This window comes from Eubalaena glacialis, chromosome X (assembly GCF_028564815.1).
Source record: "Eubalaena glacialis isolate mEubGla1 chromosome X, mEubGla1.1.hap2.+ XY, whole genome shotgun sequence".
Classification (NCBI taxonomy): domain Eukaryota; kingdom Metazoa; phylum Chordata; class Mammalia; order Artiodactyla; family Balaenidae; genus Eubalaena; species Eubalaena glacialis.
The window spans coordinates 35252283-35275916 of record NC_083736.1 but is presented as its reverse complement, the minus strand read 5'-3'; the positions used below and the strand labels follow the sequence as shown (position 1 = coordinate 35275916).

The window sequence follows — 23634 nt, the reverse complement described above, 5'->3', positions numbered from 1 at the left end:
TTTTGTCTGATATAAGAACAGTGATCCAGCTTACTTTTGGTTTCCATTTGCATAGAATATATTTTTCCATTCCTTCACTTTGTGTGTGTCTTTACATCTGAAGTGAGTCCCTTGTAGGCAGCATATAGATAGGTTTTTTTTTTTTATCCATTCAGCTACTCTTTCTTTTGATTAGAGGACTTAGTCCACTTAAATTATTGATAGGTAGATACTTACTGCCATCTTGTTAATTGTTTTTTGGCTGTTTTATAGTTCCTCTGTTACGTTCTTCTCTATTCTCTTCCTGTGTGATTTGATGAATTTAGTGGTATGCTTAGATTCCTTTCTCATTATCTTTTGTGTATCTATTATAGGTTTCTGGTTTGTGGTCACCATGAAGCTTACATTTATCAACTTAAAATGGACCATTATAAATATAACAACTTAAGTTTGAAGGCATTCTCAAGCTCCACACACGTTTTGTTTTGTTTTGTTTTGTTTTGTTTTTTAATATTTTCTTCATTCATTCTTTTTTTTTTTTTTAATTTTAATTTATTTTTTTATGGCTGTGTTGGGTCTTCGTTTCCGTGTGAGGGCTTTCTCTAGTTGCGGCAAGCGGGGGCCACTCTTCATCGCGGTGCGCGGGCCTCTCATTACCACGGCCTCTCTTGTTGCAGAGCACAGGCTCCAGACGCGCAGGCTCAGCAACCGTGGCTCACGGGTCCAGTCGCTCCGTGGCATGCGGGATCCTCCCAGACCAGGGCTCGAACCCGTATCCCCTGCATTGGCAGGCAGACTCTCAACCACTGCGCCACCAAGGAAGCCCACGTTTTGTTTTTGATGTCACATTTTATATCTTTTAATCCTGTGTATCCCTTAAGCAGTTATTGTAGTTATTTTACCACTTTTGTCTTTTAACCTTTATATTAGCTTTATAAATCCACTACTTTTACTAATACATCTACCTTTAAAATTAAAAATCTTTTTATTTTAACCATTTTTAAATTGAAGTTAATTGACAATTTTGTTAGTTTGAGGTGTACAACAAAGTCATACAGTTATACATATATATATGTATTCTTTTTCAGATTCTTTTCCATTATAGGTTATTATAAGATATTGAATATGGTACCCTGTGCTGTACAGTAGGTCCTTGTTGTTTCTATTTTATATATAGTAGTGTGTATGTGTTGATCCAAAACTCCTAATTTCTCCCCCTCCCCCCCACCCCCTACTGTCCCCTTTGGTAACCATAAGTTTGTTTTCTATGTCTGTGAGTCTATTTCTGTTTTGTAAAAATAAGTTCATTTATATCATTTTTTTACATTCTACCTATAAGTGATGTCATATATTTGTCCTCCTTTGTCTTTCTTCACTTAATATGATAATTTCTAAGTCCATCCATGTTGCTGCAAATGGCATTATTTCATTCTTTATGGCTGAGTAATATTCCATTGTATACGTGTACCACATCTTCTTTATCCATTTATCTGTCAATGGACACTTAGGTTGCTTCCATGTCTTGGCTATTGTAAATAGTGCTGCTTTGAACACTGGGGTGCATGCATGTTTTCTTTTTTTTATTTTATTGGAATATAGTTGATTTACAATGTCATGTTAGTTTCAGGTGTACAGTAAACTCATTCACTTATACATATACATATATTCATTCTTTTTAAGATTCTTTTCTCATAGAGGTTATCACAGAATATTGAGTAGCGTTCCCTGTGTTATACAGTAGGTCCTTGTTGATTATATATCTTATATATAGGAGTGTGTATATATTGATCCCAAGCTCCTGATTTATCCCTCCCCCCCACACTTCGCCTTTGGTAACAATAAGTTTATTTTCAATATCTGTAAGTCTGTTTCTCTTGTAAATAAGTTCATTTGTATCATTTTTTAAAAATTAGATTCCACATATGAGTGCTGTGATATATGATATTTGTCTTTCTCTGACTTACTTCACTTAGTATAATAATCTCTAGGTCCATCCATGTTGCTGCAAATGGCATTATTTCATTCTTTTTTATGGCTGAGTAATATTCCATTGTATATATGTACCACATCTTCTTTATCCATTCTTCTGTTCATGGACACTTAGGTTGCTTCCATGTCTTGGCTATCGTAAATAGTGCTGCAGTGAACATTGGGGTGCATGTATCTTTTTGAATTATGGTTTCCTCTGGGTATATGCCCAGGAGTGGGATTGCTGGGTCATATGGTAATTCTATTTTTAGTTTTTTAAGGAACTTCCATACTGTTCTCCATAGTGGCTGTACCAGTTTACATTCCCACCAACAGTGCAAGAGGGTTCCCTTTTCTCTACACCCTCTCCAGCATTTATTGTTCGTAGATTTTTGATGATGGCCTTTTTGACCGGTGTGAGGTAATATCTCAATGTAGTTTTGATTTGCACTTCTCTGATAATTAGTGATGGTGATTATCTTTTCAGGTACTTTTTGGCCATTTGTATGTTTCTTTGGAGAAATGTCTATTTAGATCTTCTGCCCATTTTTTGATTGAGCTGTTTGGGTTTTTTTGATATAGAGCTTCATGAGATATTTGTATATTTTGGAAGTTAATCCCTGGTTGGTCACTTCTTTTGCAAATATTTTCTCCCATTCTGTGGGTTGTCTTTTCATTTTGTTTATGGTTTCCTTTGCTGTGCAGAAACTTTTAAGTTTAATTAGGTCCCATTTGTTTGTTTTTGTTTTTATTCTCATTACTCTAGGAGGTGGATCATAAAAGATATTGCTGTGATTTATGTCAAAGAGTGAGTGTTCTACCTATATGTTAGTCTAAGAGTTTTAAAGTATCTGGCCTTACATTTAGGTCTTTGATCCATTTTGAGTTTATTTCTGTGTATGGTGTTACAGAATGTTCTAATTTCATTCTCTTGCATGTGGCTGACCAGTTTTCCCAGCACCACTGTTGAAGAGACTGTCTTTTGTCTATTGTATATTCTTGCCTCCTTTGTCATATATTAACTGACCATAGGTGCATTGGTTTATCTCTGGGTTCTCTATCCTGTTCCATTGATCTATATTTCTGTTTTTGCGCCAGTACCATACTGTTTTGATGACCGTAGCTTTATATTGTAGTCTGAAGTCAGGGAGCCTGACTCCTCCAGCTCCGTTTTTCTTTCTCAAGATTGCTTTGGCTATTCGAGGTCTTTTATGTCTCCATACAGATTTTAAGATTTTTTTTGGTTCTAATTCTGTGAAAAATGCCACTGGTAATTTGATAGGGATTGCATTGAATCTGTAGATTGCCTTGGGTATTATAGTCATTTTGACAATATCGATTCTTCTAATCCAAGAACATGGTATATCCTTCCATCCGTTTGTGTCATCTTCGGTTTCTTTCATCAGCGTCTTAAGTTTTCGGAGTACGGGTCTGTTTATTCCTAGGTATTTTATTCTTCTTGATGTGATGGTAAATGGGATTGTTTCCTTAATTTCTCTTTCTGATCTTTCGTTGTTAGTGTATAGGGATGTAAGAGATTTCTGTGTATTCAGTATCCTGCAACTTTACTGAATTCATTGATGAGCTCTAGTAGTTTTCTGGTAGAATCTTTAGGATTTTCTATGTATAGAATCATGTTCTCTGCAAACAGTGACAGTTTTACTTCTTCTTTTCCAGTTTGGACTCCTTGTATTTCTTTGATTGCTGTGGCTAGGACTTCCAAAACTGTGGAATAAAAGTGGTGGCAGTGCGCATCCTTGTCTTGTTCCTGATCTTAGAGGAAATGTTTTCAGCTTTTCACTGTTGAGAATGATGTTAACTGTAGGTTTGTCATATATGGCCTTTTATAATGTTGAAGTGTGTTTCCTCTATGCCCCCTTTCTGGAGAGATTTTATCATAAATGGGTGTTGAATTTTGTCAAAAGCTTTTTCTGCATCTATTGAGACGATCATATGGTTTTTATTTTTGAGTTTGTCAATGTGGTGTATCACACTGATTTGCAGATGTGAAAGAATCCTTGCATCCCTGAGATAAACCCCACTTGATCATGGTGTATGATCATTTTAATATATTGTTGGATTCAGTTTGCTAGTATTTTGTTGATGATTTTTCCGTCCATGTTCATCAGTGATATTGGCTTGTAACTTTCTTTTTTTGTGGTATCTTTGTCTAGTTTTAGTATCAGGGTGATGATGGCCTCATAGAATGGGCTTGGGAGTGTTCCTTCCTCTGCAATTTTTGGAATAGTTTCAGAAGAATAGGTGACAGAATTCGCCTGTGAAGCCATCTGGTCCTGGACTTTTGTTCGGAAGTTTTTAAATCACTGTTTTGATTTCAGTAGTTGTGATTGCTCTATTCATATTTTCTATTTCTTCCTGGTTCAGTGTTGGAAGGTTGTACCTTTCTAAGAAATTGTCCATTTCTTCTAGGTTGTCCATTTTATTGGCATATAGTTGCTTGTAGTAGTCTCTTATGATCCTTTGTATTTCTGTGGTGTCTACTGTAACTTCTCCATTTTCATTTCTAATTTTATTGATTCCAGTCCTCTCGCTTTTGTCCTTCATGAGTTTTGCTAAAGGTTTATCAATTTTGTTTATGTTTTCAAAGAGTCAGCTTTTTAGTTTTATCTTTTCTATTGTTTTCATCTCTATTTCATTGATTTCTGCTCTGATCTTTATGATTTCTTTCCTTCTACTAATTTTGGGTTTTGTTTGTTCTTCTTCCTCTAGTTGCTTTAGTCTCTTAGACTGTCCTCATTTCTTTTCATTTTTTATTCTGTTCCATGACAGTGATTTCCACCATTCTGTCTTCCAGCTCACTTATTCGTTCTTCTGCCTCAATTATTCTGCTATTGATTTCTTCTAGTGTATTTTTCATTCCAGTTATTGTATTGTTCATCTGTTTGTTCTTTAAATCTTCTAGCTCTTTGTTAAACATCTCTTGTATCTTCTTGATCTGTGCCTCCATTCTTTTTCCAAGATCTTGGATCATCTTTCCTATCATTTTCTTTTTCAGGTAGGTTGCCAATCTGCAGTTATTTACTTGTTCTTGTGGGTTTTTATCTTGTTCCTTCGTCTGGAACATTTCTCTGCCATCTCATTTTTTATAACTTCCTGTGTTTGTGGTCTCTTTTCCACTGGCTGCAGGATCGTAGCTCCTTTTTGCTTCTGGTGCCTGCTCCCTTTGCTTCTGGTGGGTGAGTTTGGTCCTGGGGCTTGTGCAGGCTTCCTGCTGTGAGGGACTGGTGCCTGCACACTGGGTGGGGGGGTGGAGCTGGGTCTTGTCCCTCTAGGGGGCAGAGCCATGTCAAGGGGTGTGTTTATTGGTGGCTGTTGGCTGAGGACGACTTTAGGCAGCCTCTCTGCTGATGGGTAGCACTGTATTCCCTCTCTGCTGGTTTGTTTGGCCTGAGGCGTCCCAGCACTGGAGCCCAAAGGCCGTTGAGAGGGGCCAGGTCCTGATGCCAAAATTGCGACCTCTAGGAGAGCTCACGCTGACAGTATTCTCTGGAGCCTCTGCCACCAGTATCCTTGGTCCCCCCCCCCGCCTCTGCAGTGAGCCACAGCTGATCCCCGCCTCCCCAGGAGACCCTCCAAGACTTGTAGGTAGGTACAGCCCAGGCTTATATGGAGTTCCTGCTTTCTGCTGGGTCGCAGTGTACGTGAAACCTTGTGTGTGCCCTCCAAGGGTGGAGCGTCTGTTTTCCCCAGTCCTGTGGAGCTACTGCACTCAAGCCCCACTGGCCTTCAAGGCCAAACGTGCTGGGGGTTCTTCCTCCTGATGTCAGACCCTCAAGCTGGGGAGCCTGATGTAGGGCTCAGGACTCTCACGTTTTTTGGGAGAAACTCTGCAATATAATTATTTTCCAGTTTGTGGGTCACCCACCTGGTGGGTATGGGATTTGATTATGTCGCAAAACCACCCGTTACTGTTCAGTTGTCATTTCTTCATTGTCTTTGAATGTAAAATATCTTTTTTGGTAGGTTCCAGTGTTTTTTTGTTGATGGTTGTTCAGCAGTTGTGATTTTGGTGTTTTCGTGAGATGAGGTGAGCTTAAAGTTTTCTCCAGAGATATGCTTAGGAGTGGGATTGTAAGATCATATGGTAACTCTATTTTTAGCTTTTTACGGAACCTCTGTACTGTTTTACATAGTGGCTGCACCAATTTACATTCCCACCAACAGTGTAGCAGGGTTCCCTTTTCTCCATACCCTCTCCAGCATTTATTATTTGTAGACTTTTTTTTGAGAAAATAATATTCATATTTATTTTACTTAGTATAACTGGAGAATACTGGCCATTATCATTTGCATTTCTTCATACTGTTCATCTTCAATACATTTGATATTTTAAGAACTTTGCTAAATCATGGCCTAAGAGTTTTATAGATTATAGGGTACAATTGACATACAATGAACTGTACGTACTTAAAGCATAGTGTGATAAGATTTGACATATGTATACACCCATAAAACCATCGCCACAATTAGAGAGTGAATGTGTCTACAATTTCCCCAAAATTTGTAGACTTTTTGATGATGGCTATTCTGACTGGTGTGAGAACTCCTTTGTAGATTTGATTTGCATTTCTCTAATAATTAGCGATACTGATCATCTTTTCATGTGTCTGTTGGCCATCTGTATGTCTTCTTTGGAGAATTGTCTCTTTAGGTATCCTGCCCATTGGGTAGGGATATTGGGTTGTCTTTTTTGATAATGTGTTGTATGAGGTGTTTGTATATTTTGGATATTAACCTTTTGTCGGTCGCATTGTTTGTAAATATTTTCTCCCAGTCCATAAGTTGTCTTTTCATTTTGTTTGTGGTTTTCTTTGCTGTGCAAAAGGTTTTAAGTTTAATTAGGTTCTATTTGGTTATGTTTATTTCCATTACTCTAGGAGACAAATCCAAAAACATATTGCTGCGATTTATGTCACAGTGTTTTCCCTAGGAGTATTCTCCCTAGTGTTCTCCTCTAGGAGTTTTATAGGATTTGTTCTTACCTTTCAGTCTTTAATCCATTTTGGGTTTATTTTTGTACATGGTGTTAGAGAACGTTCTAATTTTCCTGTCTTACGTGTAGCAGTACAGTTTTCCCAGCACCATTTATTGAAGAGCCTGTCTTTGCCCCATTGTATATTCTTGCCTCCTTTATCATAGTATACCTACCTTTTAACAGTGAGATTTGTACTGTGATATTTTTTCTTATTACTAATGAGTACCCTTTTCAGCTTAAAGAAGTCCCTTTAACATTTCTTGTAAGGCTGGTTTATTGGTGGCCTTCCCCTTAGCTTTTGCTTGTCTGGAAAACTCTTCATCTCTCCAATTCTGAATGATTTTGTTGGGTAGTATGATATATTCTTGGTGACAAGCTTTTATCTTTCAGGAGAATAAATTGTTTCACTCCCTCTGGCCTGCTACGTTTCTGCTGAAAAATCTGATATTTTTATGGGATTCTCTTGTACGTAACATGCTGTTTTTTCTCATTAGATTCTCTCCATGACTTTAAGCTTTTTATATTTTAATTATAATGTGTCTTGGTATGGGTTTGTTTAGGTTCCTCTTTTTTGGAACTCTCTTGGCTTCCTGGATCTGGATGTCTGTTTTTCTCCCCAGGTTAGGGAAGGTTTCAGCTGTTACTTCTTAAAATAAGTTTTCTGCTTCTTTGTCTATTCTCCTGCTAGGATCCCTATACTGTGAATGTTAGTGTACTTGATAGTGTCCCATAAATCTCTTAAGTTATCTTAATGAAAGAAAAAAATTCTTTCTTCTTTTAGCTCTCTGGGTGAGTTCCACTGCCTTGTCTTTGAGTTTGCCAGTACTTTCTACTGCTTCACCTGCCCCTGAACCCCTCTAGTGTATTTTTCACTTTAGTTACTGTATTCTTCAGCTCTGTGACTTCTCTTTGGTACTTTTTTATATTTTCTATCTCTTTGAAGTTCACCATGTTCACCCATTCTTCTGAGTTTGGTAAGCATCTTTATAACCATTACTTTTAACTCTTTATCAGGTAAATTACCTATCTTTGTTTTGTTAAGTTTTTTTCCTGAGGTTTTTCTGTTCTTTCATTTCCTTTTCCATTATAGGTCACTACAAGATATTCAATATAGTTCCTTGTGCTATACAGTAGGTCCCTTTTTATCTATTTTACTTGATATGCATTTATTTTGCTGAGAGTGAATTGGTAATAGAAAGACATCTCATTGCATTAGGAATTGTAATTAGCTATTCCTTGACTGTCATATCCTGGAACTTGAGGTTGGCTTAGCATGGTTTCATTGTTTGGAAAGATTTGGTGGACTTGTAGACCCAGGGCCGGTTTCATGGGTGTGTGACCTGTGCAAGCACACAGGTCCCACACTGAAAAGGGTCTTGTGTTTGGTTGAGTGGTGTGCTGTCACCATCTTGACCTTCTTAATTTTGGTGGGGGGGGGCTTGAATTTTGGCCTGAGTTTTTATTTAGCCTAAGTTTTTTTGACAATTGCCTTATCTTTTTACATTTTAATTTTATTGGCATATAGTTGATTTACAATGTTATGTTAGTTTCAGGTGTACGGCAAAGTGATTCAGTTTTATATTTATATATATGTGTGTATGTGTGTGTATATATACATTCTGTTTTAGATTCTCTTCTCATAGAGGTTATCAGAATATTCAGTAGAGTTCCCTGTGCTATACAGTAGGTCCTTGTTGGTTATATGTTTATCTATTTTATATATAGAAGAACATATTCGTCTGTTTTTTCATTTTACTTGGCTTTCTGTTGGTTTCTGTGCATTAGAATATGCAACAGCCGCTTCTAGTCTTGAAGGAGTGGCCTCAGGTAGGAGATGAAACTTATTATTTAACCCTGCCCTAACTCTTGTCTCTCAGACCTTTGTGATTGTCTATATAGCTTATTTTATTTTTAATTAGCTCCCAGAGTTTCAGGGTGAGCCAAGACCTGTTAGTGCTCCAATGGGAGAGGATCAGTCAGCACCTAGATTCAGGCTGATTGGAAGGCAGACCCTCAGGCAGCAGCTTAGCAAGTAGATACAGTCCTGAGGGTCTGCAAGCATAAGGCCTGTTGGCCACTGGACCAGGCGAGAGAGAGAGAGAGAGAGAGAGATGTAAGGTGCTGCTGGCTTTAGCAAGGCAGAAGGAATGCAAGAAGATGTCTCTGCTAGATGGAACGTAAAGATGGCAACCTGCTGGAAAAGAAGAGATAAGAGATGGTTTCTGCTGGCTTTAGCAAGGTGGAGGGAGAGTTTGAAAACTGCTTCCACTGGCACACCCCTGCCCCTCACTGTGATGCTTTAAGGTTATTAAATGAGCCTATTCACATAAAGTGTGGGTACTTTTCAAACGGATGCTTCTGCACTGTCTTGGGGTGTTTCTGCGTTTGCGACAGCCCAGCAGATCTTGTGGGCGTCAGCCCCATTGGTTTTCAAAGTGAGATATTTTGGGGTTTGTCTCTCAGGTGTGGGTCTTAAAAGCTGGAGTGCCTGATGTGGGATTGGAACCCTTTGCTCCTCAGGGAGAAACTCCAGGTTTCCAGTTCCCTCCACATGGGTGGGGGCTGTGACTGGGGCTGGAGGTATTGCTAGGTGTTTGGACAAGATTGTATCTCAGCCTCTTCTACCCACTTTGGTGTGATTTCCTTCTCACTTGCCTGATATGCAAGAGTCACTATCCTAGTTTTTCGCTTTCTGGCAGAGAAACTTGTTCCATATGTAGTTGTAGATTTGGTGTGTCCATGGCAGGAGGGGGGGGTTGTATTTTTTTGTCTAGTTCTCTAGAAGATTCTCCAGGAGTTCATTTCAGTGTGACATTTGTGTAACTCTGAACTATGGCTGGTACCATCTCTCATCCTGTAGGGTGTGTATCCATCCCCCGAATTTCTGTGGTCGCTTAGCCGTGGCGGATGCATTTCTGTACCTGTTGGTAGCCTGCTGCTCTGACCACTCATCTCCTCTCATGGCAGTTTTCCCTCATAATATTTTGTTAGTCAAGGCACAAGGCTCACAGGAGGAACGTGTGTGGTAGATGATGGCACCATGGGGGGATTTCTATCCTGACTTAAGTACTGGACCACCCCACGCTCCAGTTCCTTTCCCACAGGTTCCAGCCACCACAATGTTGCGTAGCCTTTTTTTCCCTCCAGACTTTCCTATTTCTCTGTTTTCCTGGGTCACCCCTCCCCTAGGACTTCCCCCCTCCTCCCCCTCCCTCCAAACTCTAAATAAATATTCCTCTTCTTAAAGAGGCAGAGAAGATTAGTTCTCCATTCTCACCTCACTTTCATGCTTTACGTTTACATGTTCAAAAACTCATTAATGCACTTCTTGAGGTCCCCTCTTTTTACCACAAGAAACCAGTGCAGACACTGTAATGCTTTTATTTCTACTCACTAGAAGTGGGTTAGCAATTTAGTTTCCCACTGGGATAAGATAGAAAGTATTCCCATCTTCTCTGAAACTCCCTCTTAAAAGGCATAAGAAAGTGTCTTCTCCAGATTTTGTTGTTCACTTTAGCTGAGTGTGCTCTTTTTCCCCTTGGGCTCAGCTTATCTGTTTGTTTGCTTTCTCTGGCTTTTTTAATCTAAACATGGTACTGAAATACATTCTTTTTTACAGTTTAAATTCTAATGGGGATAGAAAAAAGAAACCAGGCCATTGAAACCACTTGAAATGCTTTTTGAAATTACTTGAGGTATAAGAAAATTATAATTAACCAAGTCCTTAAACCCAGGGTGAAGAGCCAGTTCGATTCCCTCTATGCAGTTGTGAGCTGGATGGGCCAGAACTACGGTGTTTGGAACGTCATTTCAATCAGCTTCACCTAGGCCAGGGTTTCTCAACCTTGGCACTATTGACATTTGGGGCCTGATCATTCTTTGGTGGGGAGAGGGCTGTTCTGTGCATTGTAGGATGTTTGTTAGGCAGCAGCCCTGGCCTCCAACCACTAGAGGCCAGTAGCACACCCCCCCTGCCATTGTGAACACCAAAACTTGTGTCCAGACAGAGCCAAATGTTGATAACCAGTGACTCTAGTGGGTATGTGGTTGTGCAAACCTAGTCTGTGAATGGGGGTTGACTCCAGTTTAATACAAAAAAATTCTGTTAGCATTTGTTGTACATGCCTTGGAGCACCTATTGGTACATAGCACCACTGCAGGTCTAAAGTCTTCCTGGCCACTAGAATCTAAAGCCATGCTACTCAACCTGTCACGTGCATACCAGTCTTCGGTGGACCTTTCTTACTCATCATACAGATTCTAATCCAGTAGGTTTGCGGGGGAGCGTGGGGTTCTCCACTGCTAACAAGTTCCCATGCGATGCTCCTGGTCCACGTACCACACTTTGAGTAGCAAGGGTCTAAAAGGTAATTCAGTCCTTTGTGGTATTAAGCCTTTCTCTGCACACAGTGTTGTTATAGGACTCTAGTTGGTCCACCAGAGGCCTCGGGGAGTCAGTTTTGACCTAGTCTTCTTTTCTTTGCCCTAGGCTGTTGCTGAGAATCCCACTCTATTCCTTCAGTATGGTGCTAGTGGATAAGCACGGCATGGACAAGGAGCGCTATGTCTCCCTGGTGACGCCTGTGGCCCTCTTCAACTTGATCGACACCTTCCCCTTGAGAAAAGAGGAGATGGTCCTGCAAGCTGAAATGGGCCAGACCTGTAACACCTGATGTGATGGGTCCTCTCTCGGCAGTTCCCCTTCTCTTTCTATATCCGTGCTATGCACACAGGAAGGCCTGAAGAATATCCTTGATGTACAGATTTTTATTTGTAATTTTTAAAGTCTATTTTATTACAAGCAAGCTTTCTTTGCACTTAAAATATTAACAGTGCTTTTTGTACTTTGAAGTATTCCAAAAAATATGAATGATATTGACTCTCTTAACTCCATCATGGCTGGTTAATTTGGTAGAGAAAATAGAACCTACAACCATACACATGCTTTCAATGCCTTTTATACAGTGTGACACATTTATCTATCTAATCTATCTTGTTTTTTATATAAAACTTTTATTAATAAAATATTTGGGAGCAAATTTACTAAAACTCATTTTCTTTTTCAAGCACTAGCCATCCTTGCTCACTGTGGTCACGGGTTTTAGGACTGTGATTCTTGGTGTTTTGGGAATGGAAAAATGAGTCTTGTCAGGAGGAGCTCAGTTGAGCTGGGAGAGCTGAACATGGAAGGGTCAGAGGAGCCAATTAAAGCAACAAGCCGAAAATGAAAGAGGTAAGAATTTAATCACTTACTGTGATGGTATAACCAAGAAGCTAAAACTGGAAGTTCCATTGTATATTTCTCCATCTTCTATTTTCTCCAATGGACCAGTGCACCAGTTGAAGGTCATGTGGATCACCAAAGACATGGTTGTTACACTGTTGAGGGAGACCCACCTGTGGCAGTTTGATGCACCCTGGGGTCATGGAAGGGTGAGGGTCTACGAGTGGAAAAGTACTGGATACTGAATCAGTGGGGGAAAGTGTCTTCAGAGTCCCCTCTTCCTCCTATAAGGTCCCAGCACAGGAGCATGAAGACCTCTGCCCAAGGCCTCAGAGACCTAAGAATAAAAATCACGTGGGCTAGGAATGCAGGTATGTGAAAGGACATGAACAGTCCTTGGCTACAGTTCCAGCCAGTGACTGTGATTCATTGACTGTATACCAGTCTGTGGTGGGAGAGCAGCTTTCCATTACGAGACCTTCCAGGCGAAGCCTTTGTAACTGCCTAAGGTTGGGCCTGAAAAAATCATAGTTTTATAACCAGGAGTTGGACTCTTTCAGCTTTCCCAGCCAAACATTGAGGGGAAATGTCAATCTATTCCTGAACAAATAACAAAATCAATGATGGAAAGTCCAAATTCCAACAGGAAGGTTTAAAACTAGAAGCAGATTTGACACTTCTGAACATTAGGCAGTGAATGCTATCCTGTGAATAGGGTTATATTTCATTTACAAATATGCTTTTTCCCCACAAAGCACACTAGTAGGTGCTTTGACCTCTGTCTCCCTCAGATGCATCAGATAAAAGGTCACTGACATGGTTGGAAGAGGAATGTTAACCAATGACTAGTTTGGAAGCCATGAAAGTTTCAAAAGATCATTTGTCACACAATTAAGTAAACATAGCAGCCCACATTAAAGCGCTCCTGTCTGTGAAAAGCGAGCCTGTGCCCTTTGGCCCATAACCTGAAAGCTCCAAGCCTTGAGGATGAGCTTATGATTAAGGAACTGCCCTGATGTCTTCAAACAAGTCTTCCTGATGAACTTAGAATATTACAGACACTTTGCCTAATGAGATACAGACTATTTGAAGAATAAGTATACTGTGGTATTTAAAAAAATACATATCCAGAGTCATGTCAGCATCATGGTTAACATGAGCCTTTCCTTTTTTCCTCCCCTCTAACAAACATGTAATTGGACATCCATAAACGAACAGAAGTGCCTCTGCACAGCACACCAGGACACCCGAGAACTCCATCTATCTGTGCATACAAAAGTGGGTGGATAGGACCTCAGAAGAGGCTACAGAGCTAAGGGAATTGCAGAAGCAGTAGTGGCAGCACCAGCAGTGAGCTCTCTAGCAAACGAGGTGAAAAGTAAAAGGGGGTGAGCGAAAGGCTGTCAGTCCCTGTGGGCTGCAGCTGGAGGGTCCCGTTGCTCTTCAGTAACACCCTGCATAGCTGAAGAGAGATATCAATGACTGTGGTGAGGGAAAGGGAACTGAAGGAATATATCTCCTGCTGTCTGCCCTGAGATGCCAGCAAGAGGTCTGCCCATGGACCTCTGGGATCCACCCCCCACTCGAAGAACCCCCTACCAGGCCATGGGCACACCCAAAGCCCCAAATTTTAAGCACACATCCCCTCACACTCTGCTGCCACCTTTTAAAAAAAATCCCCCCCCCCATTTTTTTTCCCCATATGTACATTCCCAACCTTAGCAGGGAGTCAGTGCCCATAGAGAAACCAAAACGTTTGCTCTAGTGCCACCTTCTGGAAAACAAAAGGAAGGCTCTTAACTACCAACCTCCTGAATTGAAGTAAACAAAACCTTACCTAAATAAGACAGGTGCTCCCTAGCTCAAACGCAGCAGTAGAGGCACATTTTATCAAAAACTATGGAAAAAAAAATCATAGTAACATGGTATCACAAAACGAAAATGACAATTCTCCAGGAACTGAACCCAAAGATACAGAATATTGGAATTGAACAGATAAAGAATTCAAAATAGCTGTTATGAACAAATTCAATGAGCTACAAGAAAACTCAGAAAGGCAATTCAGTGAACTCAGGAATAAAATTAATGAACAGAAGTAGTATTTCACCACAGAGATTGGTTATTTTTTTCAGAATTTCAAACAAAAATTCAGGAGCTGAAGAACTCAATAAATGAGAAAAAGAATGCATTAGAAAGTATTGGAAACAGCAGATCAGATGGAAGAGAGAATAAGTGAGCTTGAGGATAGGAAATTTAGAAATGATTCAAGTATAAGAGGAGAGAGAATGAGAGAGTGGCATGGACCTATATACACTACCAAACGTAAAACAGATAGCTAGTGGGAAGCAATCGCATACCACAGGGAGATCAGCTCTGTGCTTTGTGACCACCTAGAGGGGTGGGATAGGGAGGGTGGGAGGGAGGGAGATGCAAGAGGGAAGAGATATAGGAACATATGTATAACCGATTCACTTTGTTATAAAGCAGAAACTAACACCATTGTAAAGCAAGTATACTCCAATAAAGATGTTAAATAAATAAATAAATAAATAAATAAAATTAACATTTCAAAAAAAACAAAAGAGATTAATGGGTATACCAGAAGGAGAAGAGAGGGAGAAGGGGGCAGAGATCTTATTTAAAGTAATAATAGCTGAGAACTACCCAAATCTGGGGAAGGAACTGGATTTAAAACTCCTCGAACCTAATTTACACCTTATCGTCTCAATGCAAAAACACCTTCTCCAAGACATATTATATAATAAAACTGTCAAAAGTCAATGATAAGAATTTTAAAGGCAGCCAGAGGAAACCCTCCATTAGGCTATCAGGAGAAACAATGGAGAGACAAAATAACCAGAAGTCAAAAGATAAAATTGGCAGTAGTAAATCCTTACATATCAATAATCACCTTAAATGTAAATGGATTGAACTCACCAATCAAAAGGCACAGAGAGGCTGGATAAATTTTTAAAAAATAAGACCTAACTATATGCTGCCTACAGGAGACTCTTTTTAGCTCTCAAAACACACATAGGCTCAAAGTGAAGGGATGGAAAATGATACTCCAAGCAAGTGGAACCCAAAGGAAAGCAGGCTTAGCCATACTTATATGAGACAAAATAGACTTCAAGCAAAACAAAATGGTAATAAGGGACAAATAAGGTCATTATATAATGATAACGAGGTCAATACATCAAGAAGATAAAACAATTGTAAATATATATACTCCCAAAACCTAAGTTCTGAAATATATTAAGCAAATACTATTATGTCTTAAGGGATAAATAAGAGTAAAGCAATAGTGGAGGGCTTCAATACCCTGCAATCAGTAAAGAATAGATCTTCCAGACAGAAAATCAATAAGAAAACATTGGAAATGAACCATACTTTATAGAACAAATGGACTGAAAAGACATATACAGAATATTCCATCCAAAAAGAGCAGAGTATTGATTCTTCTCAAGTGCACATGGAACATTCTCCAGAATACATATATGACAGGACACAAATCTTAGCAAATTTAAGAAGACTGAAGTCATACTAAATATCTTTCCTAACCACAATGGTATGAAACTAGAAATCAACAAGAGGAAAGTGAAGAGCTCTACAGATATGTGGAAACTAAACAACACCCTTGTAAACAACCAATGGGTCAAAGAAATCAAAAGAAATAAAAATTATCTCGAAACAAATGAAAATGGAAATACAACATATCAAATCCTGTGGGATGCAGCAAAAGCATTTCTGAGAGGAAATTTTATAGCAACAAATGCATAATGCACTCAGTCCCTTGGTATCTGCAGGGGATTGGATCCAGGACCCCACTTGGATACCAAAATCCATGGATGCTCAAGTCCGTTACACAAACTGTCATACTATTTGCATATAACCCCTGCATATCCTCCCATATGCTCTGTCATATCTAGATTACCTATGATACCTAATATGATGTAAATGGTATGTAAATAGTTGTAAATGCAATATAAATAGTTGCTGGCATGTAGAAAATTCAAGTTTTGCTTTTTAGAACTTTCTGGAATTTTTCAAATATTTTTGATTTACGGTTGGTTAAATCCCCAGATACAGAACCCATGGATACAGAGAGCTGACTATATTAAGAAATTAGAAAGATCTCAACCTAACTTTACACCTCAAGGAACTAGAAGAAGAACAAATTAAACCCAAAGTTAGCAGAAGGGAGGAAATAATAAATATCAGAGTGGAAATAAATGAAATAGAGACCAGAAAAACAATAGAAAGGATCAACAAAGCTAATAGCTGTTCTATAAAAAGATAAACAAAATTAACAACACTTTAGCTAGACTTAACTATGAAAAAAGAGAGTAGACTCAAATAAATTAGAAATGAAAGAGGAGATATTGCAAAGGATAGCACAGAAATACATATAATCATAAGGGATTACTGTGAACAATTATATGCCAATAAATTACATAAACTAGAAGAAATACATTTTTAGAAATACACAACCTACCAACACTAAATCAGGAAGAAACAGAAAAACTGCGCAGACCAATAACAAGAGATTGACTCAGTAATCAAAAAACTCCCCAAACAGAAGACTCCAGGACAAGATAGCTTACCAGTGAATTCAACCAAACATTTAAAGAAGAATTAACACCTTTCCTCCTCAAACTCAAATACTGAGGAGAAATGAACACTAACAAAGTTATTCTACAAAGGCAGCATTACCTTGATATCAAAACTAGATAAGGATACCACAAGAAAACTATAGACCAACATCCCTGATGAATAGAGATGCAAAAATTCTCAACAAAATATCAAACTGAATTCCAGAACACATTAAAAAGATGATATACCATGATCAAGTGGGATTTATCCCTAGGATTCAAGGATGGTTCAACATATGGAAATCAAGAAATGTAATATATCACATCAATAAAATGAAAGATAGGGGACTTCCCTGGTGGCGCAGTGGTTAAGAATCCACCTGCCAATGCAGGGGACATGGGTTCGAGCCCTGGTCCAGGAAGCAACTAAGCCTGTGCGCCACCAGGGAAGTGGCGCAGAGCAACTAAGCCTGTGCGCCACAACTACTGAGCCTGTGCTCTAGAGCCCGTGTGCCACAACTACTGAATCCCACGTGTCTAGAGCCCAGGCTGCGCAGCAAGAGAAGCCATTGCAATGAGAAGCCTGCGCACTACAATGAAGAGTAGCCCCCACTCACCGCAACTAGAGAAAGCCTGTGCACAGCAGTGGAGACCCAACACGGCCATAAAGAAATAAATAGTAAATAAATAAAAAGAATAAATAAAATGAAAGATAAAAATCACATGATTACTTCAATAGATGCAGCAAAAGCATGTGACAAAATATAACATCCTTTCATGATAAAAAACCTTTAACAGACTGGGTATAGAAGGAACATACCTCAACATAATAAAGGCCACATATAACAAACCCACTGTGTGGAAGAGTGAATCTGAAGTGGTTCAGTAAAAACATAAAAAAGATGTTTTTGCTGAAGAAGAAGAAGAAAGGAAAAAGGCCACTCCAAAAGAAAGCTAGTAAAGAAAAAAGAAATCCTGTCCTGATAATGTAGTTTCCCTGGCTTGCTCATAGTGGACTGTGGAGCAGGAATGGCTCTGGAGATGTTTCAATTAAAAAATATTCATAGCCGAAAAAAAATTATACTCAATGGAGAAAAACTGAAAGCTTTTCCTCTAAGATCGGGAATAAGACAAAGATGTCAACTCTGAACACTTCTATTCAACATAGTAGTGGAAGTCCTAGCTAGAGCAATTAAGCAAGAGAAAGAAATAAAATTCATCCAAATCAGAAAGGAAGAGGTAAGTGTCACTATTTGCTGTTGATATGATCTTATATATAGAAAATCCCAAGGAGTCAGTTTAAACTGTTGGAACTAATCAACGATTTCAGTACAGTTGCAGGACACAAAATCAACATACAGAAATCAATCGCATTCCTTTACACTAATGAAGCAGCATCTAACAAAGAAATAAAACTATCCCATTCACAATAGCATCAAAAGCAATAAAATACTTAGGAATAAATTTAACCAAGGAAGGGAAAGTTCTGTATAATGAAAACTACAAGACTTTGCTGAAAGAAACTGATGAAGACACCAACAAATGGAAAGACATCCTGTGTTCACGGATTGGAGGAATTAACATTGTTAAAATCTCCACACTACCCTGAGCCATCTACAGATTCAGTACAATCCTCATCAAAATACCAAAGACATTCTTCACAGAAATAGAATAAACAACCCTAAAATTGGTGTGGAACCATGAAGACCCCAAATAGCCAAAGCAATCCTGGAAAAAAGAACAAAGCTGGAGGTATCAGACGTCCTGATTTCAAACTATACTACAAAGCCATATTAATAAAAACAGTACGGCATTGGCACAAAAATGGACACATAGACCAATGGAACAGAATAGAGAGCCCAGAAATAAATTCCAGCATATACGGTCAACTAATATTCAATAAGGGAGCCAAGAAGACCCAATGGGGAAAGTATAGTCTCTTAAAAAAATGGTGCTGGGAAAATTGGAGAAACACAAGCAGAAAAATGAAATTGGACCCCTGTCTTACACCACTTGCAAAAATTAACTTGAAAAGGATCAAAGACTTAAATATAAGCCCTGATAACATGAAACTCCTAGAAGAAGATGTAGGGAAGAAACTTCTTGATATTGGACTTGGCAATGATTTTTTTCAACATGGTGCCAAAAGGACAAACAACAAAAGCAAAAATCATCAAACTCAAAAACTTTTTCACAGCAAACGAAATCATCAGCACATTGAAAAGGCAACCTACTGAATGGGAGAAAATAATTGCAAATCATATAGTTGATACGGGGTTAACATCCAAAATATATAAAGAACTTACTCAATAGCAAACAAACAAACAATCCAATTAAAAAATGGGCAGAAAATCGGAATAGACAGTTTTCCAAAGAGGACATCAAGATGGCCAACAGGCACACAAAAAGATGCCCAATATCACTATTCAGCAGGGAAATGCAGATCAAAACCACAAACAGATATCTCACACCTGTTAGAATGCCGATCCTCAAGAAGACAGAGACAACAGGTGCTGGTGAGGAGGTGGAGAAAAAGGAACCCTTGTACACTGCTGGTCCGAATGTAAATTGGTCCAACCCTATGGAAAACAATATGGAGGTTCCTCAAAAAATTAAAAATAGATCTATCATACAATCCAGTAATTCCCCTTCTAAGTATATACACAAAGGAAATGAAAACAGGATTTTGAAGAGATATAGGCACTCCTGTGTTTACTGCAGCATTATTAACCATAGCCAAGATACGAAAATAACCCAGATGCCCATCAACAGATGAAAGGAAATAAAGATATGGCATATATACATAATGGAATATTATTCAGCCGTGAGAAAGGAGGATATCCTATTTGTGACAACATGGATAGACCTTGAGCACATTATGCCAAGGAAGATAAAACAGAGAAAGACAAGTACTGCATGATATCACTTACATGTGGAAACTTAAAAAGTCAAACCTGTAAAAAACAGAGTGAAATGGTGGTTACCAGCGGATAGGGGATAAGACTGATGTTGTTTAAGGGTACAAACTTGCAATGAGTAGTAAATAAGCCACAGACATCTAATTCACAGTATAATGAATATAAGCCATACTAAAATTATGTAAAGTCATAAATACCACTACAATTGCAATCATGTTGCAATATATAAATATATCATAGCACATTATACACCTTAAATCCACAAAATGTTACATGTCAAATTTATTCAATAAAAAATACATATATATATATATGCATGCATACATACATACCCTACACCAAAATTTGGGGCCATTTCAAAGATTAATAGGCTCTCTTCTAGAGGACTGGTTTTTCACTGCAAATCTTACAGGACTTTTCTATGTGCCTTTTGGACCCCATAAAAACAAACAAACAATCCTCAGTTCTGCTTGGTCATACTGTTTGGCACAGCAGCACTTTTACATGTGCATGCGTGTGTGTGTGTGTAATGAAGCAGCAGGCAATTAAATTGGCGGAACTCAAACTCTGTTTTGGTAGACAGCAGCTGGAATCTCAGTTCAGTTCTTTTAAACTTCACTGGGCTACTTGGAACCTGCCCCTTACTCCTGGCCTGCACATGAGTGGTACAGTGACCAGTGAGAAATTTAGGTAGTTTATATACAGAATCTGGAGCTCCCCTTCTCTGCTGCCCACTTCTGGTTATCTCCTTTCTGGGATTTCCCTTCTGACTTTTCAGTTGCTATGGTCGCTCCTACCCTTTCCTCTGGTTCTTCAAACCACTAAGACTATCTTCATTTAAGCCTCCTCCCCAACCCCAGCATGGTGCATACTGCAACCTGCCCTTACACAAAACCCAGCAAACCCTAATGATTCACCTAGCACACGTGCCCTCTTCCAAGTGATGACCGCCCTCTGGTATCTGCGTGTTTTTTGGTCGCTCTTCAGTACCTTCAGGTAGTTGTTTTCTTTTATATTTTGTCCACATACAGTTGTCTGTGGGAGGTTGGTCTAAGAGGAACTGCTTGACCATTATCAGAAGGCTTAGTGAAGGCTGAGCCAGAAGGTGGAAGAGTCCAGGCCATACCCAGAGAACTGCAGATTTCACCTCTACAAGCCCTCAACTCTTGGGCTTGAACTTAGATGAATGGGGTGGGGAATAAAAAAAGGCAATGAGATCATCCAAAGCACACTGAAGAAAGGATTAATGTCCAACATGCTGGTAACTATATTATGCATCTATGCATTAAAAATTACCCCAAAGCTTAGTAACTTAACTAACAATAAACATTTATTATCTCTCACAATGTCTCTGGGTCATGGATTTGGGAGCAGCTTAGCTAAACAATCCTGGCTTGTAGTCTCTCATGAGGTTGCAGTCAGATGTTGTCCAGGACTGCAGTCATCTGAAGGTTTGATTGGGGCTGGAGGATCCACTTCCATGGCGGCTCACTCACATGACTGGCAAGTTGGCAGTGGTTGTTGGAGGAGATCTCTGTTATTCCCCAAGTGGGCCTCTTCACAGAGTTGCATGAATGTTCTCATAACAAGGTGGTTGGCTTCTTCCAATGGAAGTGATCCAAGAGAGAACAAAGTAGAAATGACAATATCTTTTATGACCTAGCCTCAAAAGAAGGCGGTTACTTCTATAGAATCCTACTCATCACATAGGTCAGCCCTATTCAGTGAGGGAGGGGAGTATACAAGGGTATGGATACCAAGAGGTGAGGATCACTGTGTGTGGGGGGGGGGCAATTTGAAGACTACCTTCTACAGCATCTAAAATCTTTTATATTAGAGAATCATTCAATGATCTTTAGGACAGGGGCAGTGTGGTCGATAATGTATATAGGTTTGCTTAATATGTATTCAACCCTTTTTAGCATGTAGATGATGAAAGACATACAAACTATTATATTCCCCAGATTCCTTTGCAGCTATAATCTGAGAAGTGATTAAGATTCCATCAGTCAAGGGGAGGTTGCGGGAGGGATGGATTGGGAGTTTGGGGTTAGCAGATGAAAGCTATTATATACAGGATGATAAACAACAAGGTCCTACTGTATAGCACAGAGGACTATATTCAATATACTGTGATAAACCATAATGGAAAAGAATATGAAAAAGAATGTCTATATATATGTATAACTGAATCACTTTGCTGTATAGCAGAAATTAACACAACACTGTAAATCAACTATACTTCAATAAAAACATTTAAAAAGAAACAAAAAAAGATTCCATCAGTCAGATGCACTCAAGTGTGACTTGGCTTTGAAACTAAATCAATGTGTGGAAAGAGAAGATAAATGCAGAGCATGCACATTATTGGAGATTGTGGCTGAGGCAGTGTGGGGTTTTTTTGCCAGTAATTGATGGCAGCTTCTTAATTGGGACCATAGCTGCTGTTTTTTTTTTTTTAAACATCTTTATTGGAGTATAATTGCTTTACAATGGTGTGTTAGTTTCTGCTGTATAACAAAGTGAATCAGCTATACATATACATGTATCCCCATATCTCCTACCTCTTGTGTCTTCCTCCCACCCTCCCTATCCCACCCCTCTAGGTGGACACAAAGCACCGAGCTGATCTCCCTGTGCTTTGCAGCTGCTTCCCACTAGCTAGCTATTTTACATTTGGTAGTGTATATATGTCAATGCTACTTTCACTTCCTCCCAGCTTACCCTTTCCCCTCCCCTTGGGACCATGGCTTCTTGATGGTAGCAATAATGGAGTAGTTCTAGAACAAGCAAATCTAATGGTAGCTTCCCAATTTGGTAGGCAAATTCCTGATCTTATAGCTTCTTGGCAGCTCCCTTGGCAGTCCCAACTGGTTTAGGGAGGTGTTCTCCGAGTTCAGCATAAAGTGTATTTCTTCAGTCTTTCACCTCTAGATAAGGAGGAAATCCTTTCTGTTTAACTCTAGCTGTAGTAGATTCTATTTTCTGAAATTAGATCTTGAGTGATACAGCAAAATAAAAAGTGTAGTTTCCAGGGACTTCCCTGGCAGTCCAGTGGTTAAGACTCCACACTTCCAATGCAGGGGGTGCAGGTTTGATCCCTGGTCAGGAAACTAATATCCCGCATGCTGTGCGGTGTGGCAAATAAAGAAAAAAAACAAACAAAAAAACCTGTAGTCTTCAAACACTAGATTTGTTGGACTTTTCTTCCTTGAAATTCTATAGTTAATGGAGATATTCAAGTACCTCTTGGAGAAATATCACACAAGCCATCATGAAACCAATCAGCACAGATGACCATTTTTCTTCAGCAATGCTAATCATCCAGGTGGAGGAAGAGAGAAGGCATGTTGGGGAACTGATCTAGGGGTGGAAGGTTGTGCTAAAGGTGGCAGGACAAGGTTGGGGGAGTTGACTGTAGGACTGAGAAAATGTGATGACCCAACGAGGTCCAGGATCAGTCTAAAAAGAAATAAGGACAGTAATGGGACTAACATATTGAAAGAATACAGGGAAGGGCTAGTGATCCCCAGGTGGTGGAACACTGAGTGTAATGAGTATAAAGATAGGAGGCATTTAGAAAATAGGTGGTGACAGCCAAAGAATGGAGGAAAACAACCTTGGAATTGGGATGTTAGAGACTCGGATGGGTTGTCCACATGGATGATAAGACCTCTTGGCAAGAGTTAAGGCAGAGAAGATAAATGAGATTCAAGTTCCAAAGGCTTATATAAGTGTGGAAGAGAGAACAGAATGTAGTTTGGTGGCTGTAAGGGGAGGTTGATGGAAAGTCATATGCTAGGGGGCAGGAATCTCAGACAAAGTCTTTCGCTTAGGTTAGGTTAAAAGTGAACAACAATTGGAAAGCACAGTGGAGAACTGGGAAGATATTGGCAGTACCCTTCAACCAAGAAATATTGGAGTATGAAAGAAAGAACAATATCCTCTTTGAAAAGT

General features: G+C 39.3%; 1 protein-coding gene across 2 annotated transcripts in view; it reads left to right on the top strand.

Moving 5' to 3' along the window:
- SRPX (sushi repeat containing protein X-linked) overlaps window positions 1-11908 on the top strand; it is a 105356-nt gene extending 93448 nt beyond the window's left edge. For both annotated transcript variants that reach the window (XM_061178000.1, XM_061177999.1), the window contains one exon: window positions 11433-11908. In XM_061178000.1, the coding sequence (XP_061033983.1) occupies window positions 11433-11616 (184 nt within the window). In that variant the 3' untranslated portion in view covers window positions 11617-11908. The remainder of the gene's footprint in view (window positions 1-11432) is intronic.
- The last annotated feature ends 11726 nt before the right edge of the window (window positions 11909-23634 follow it).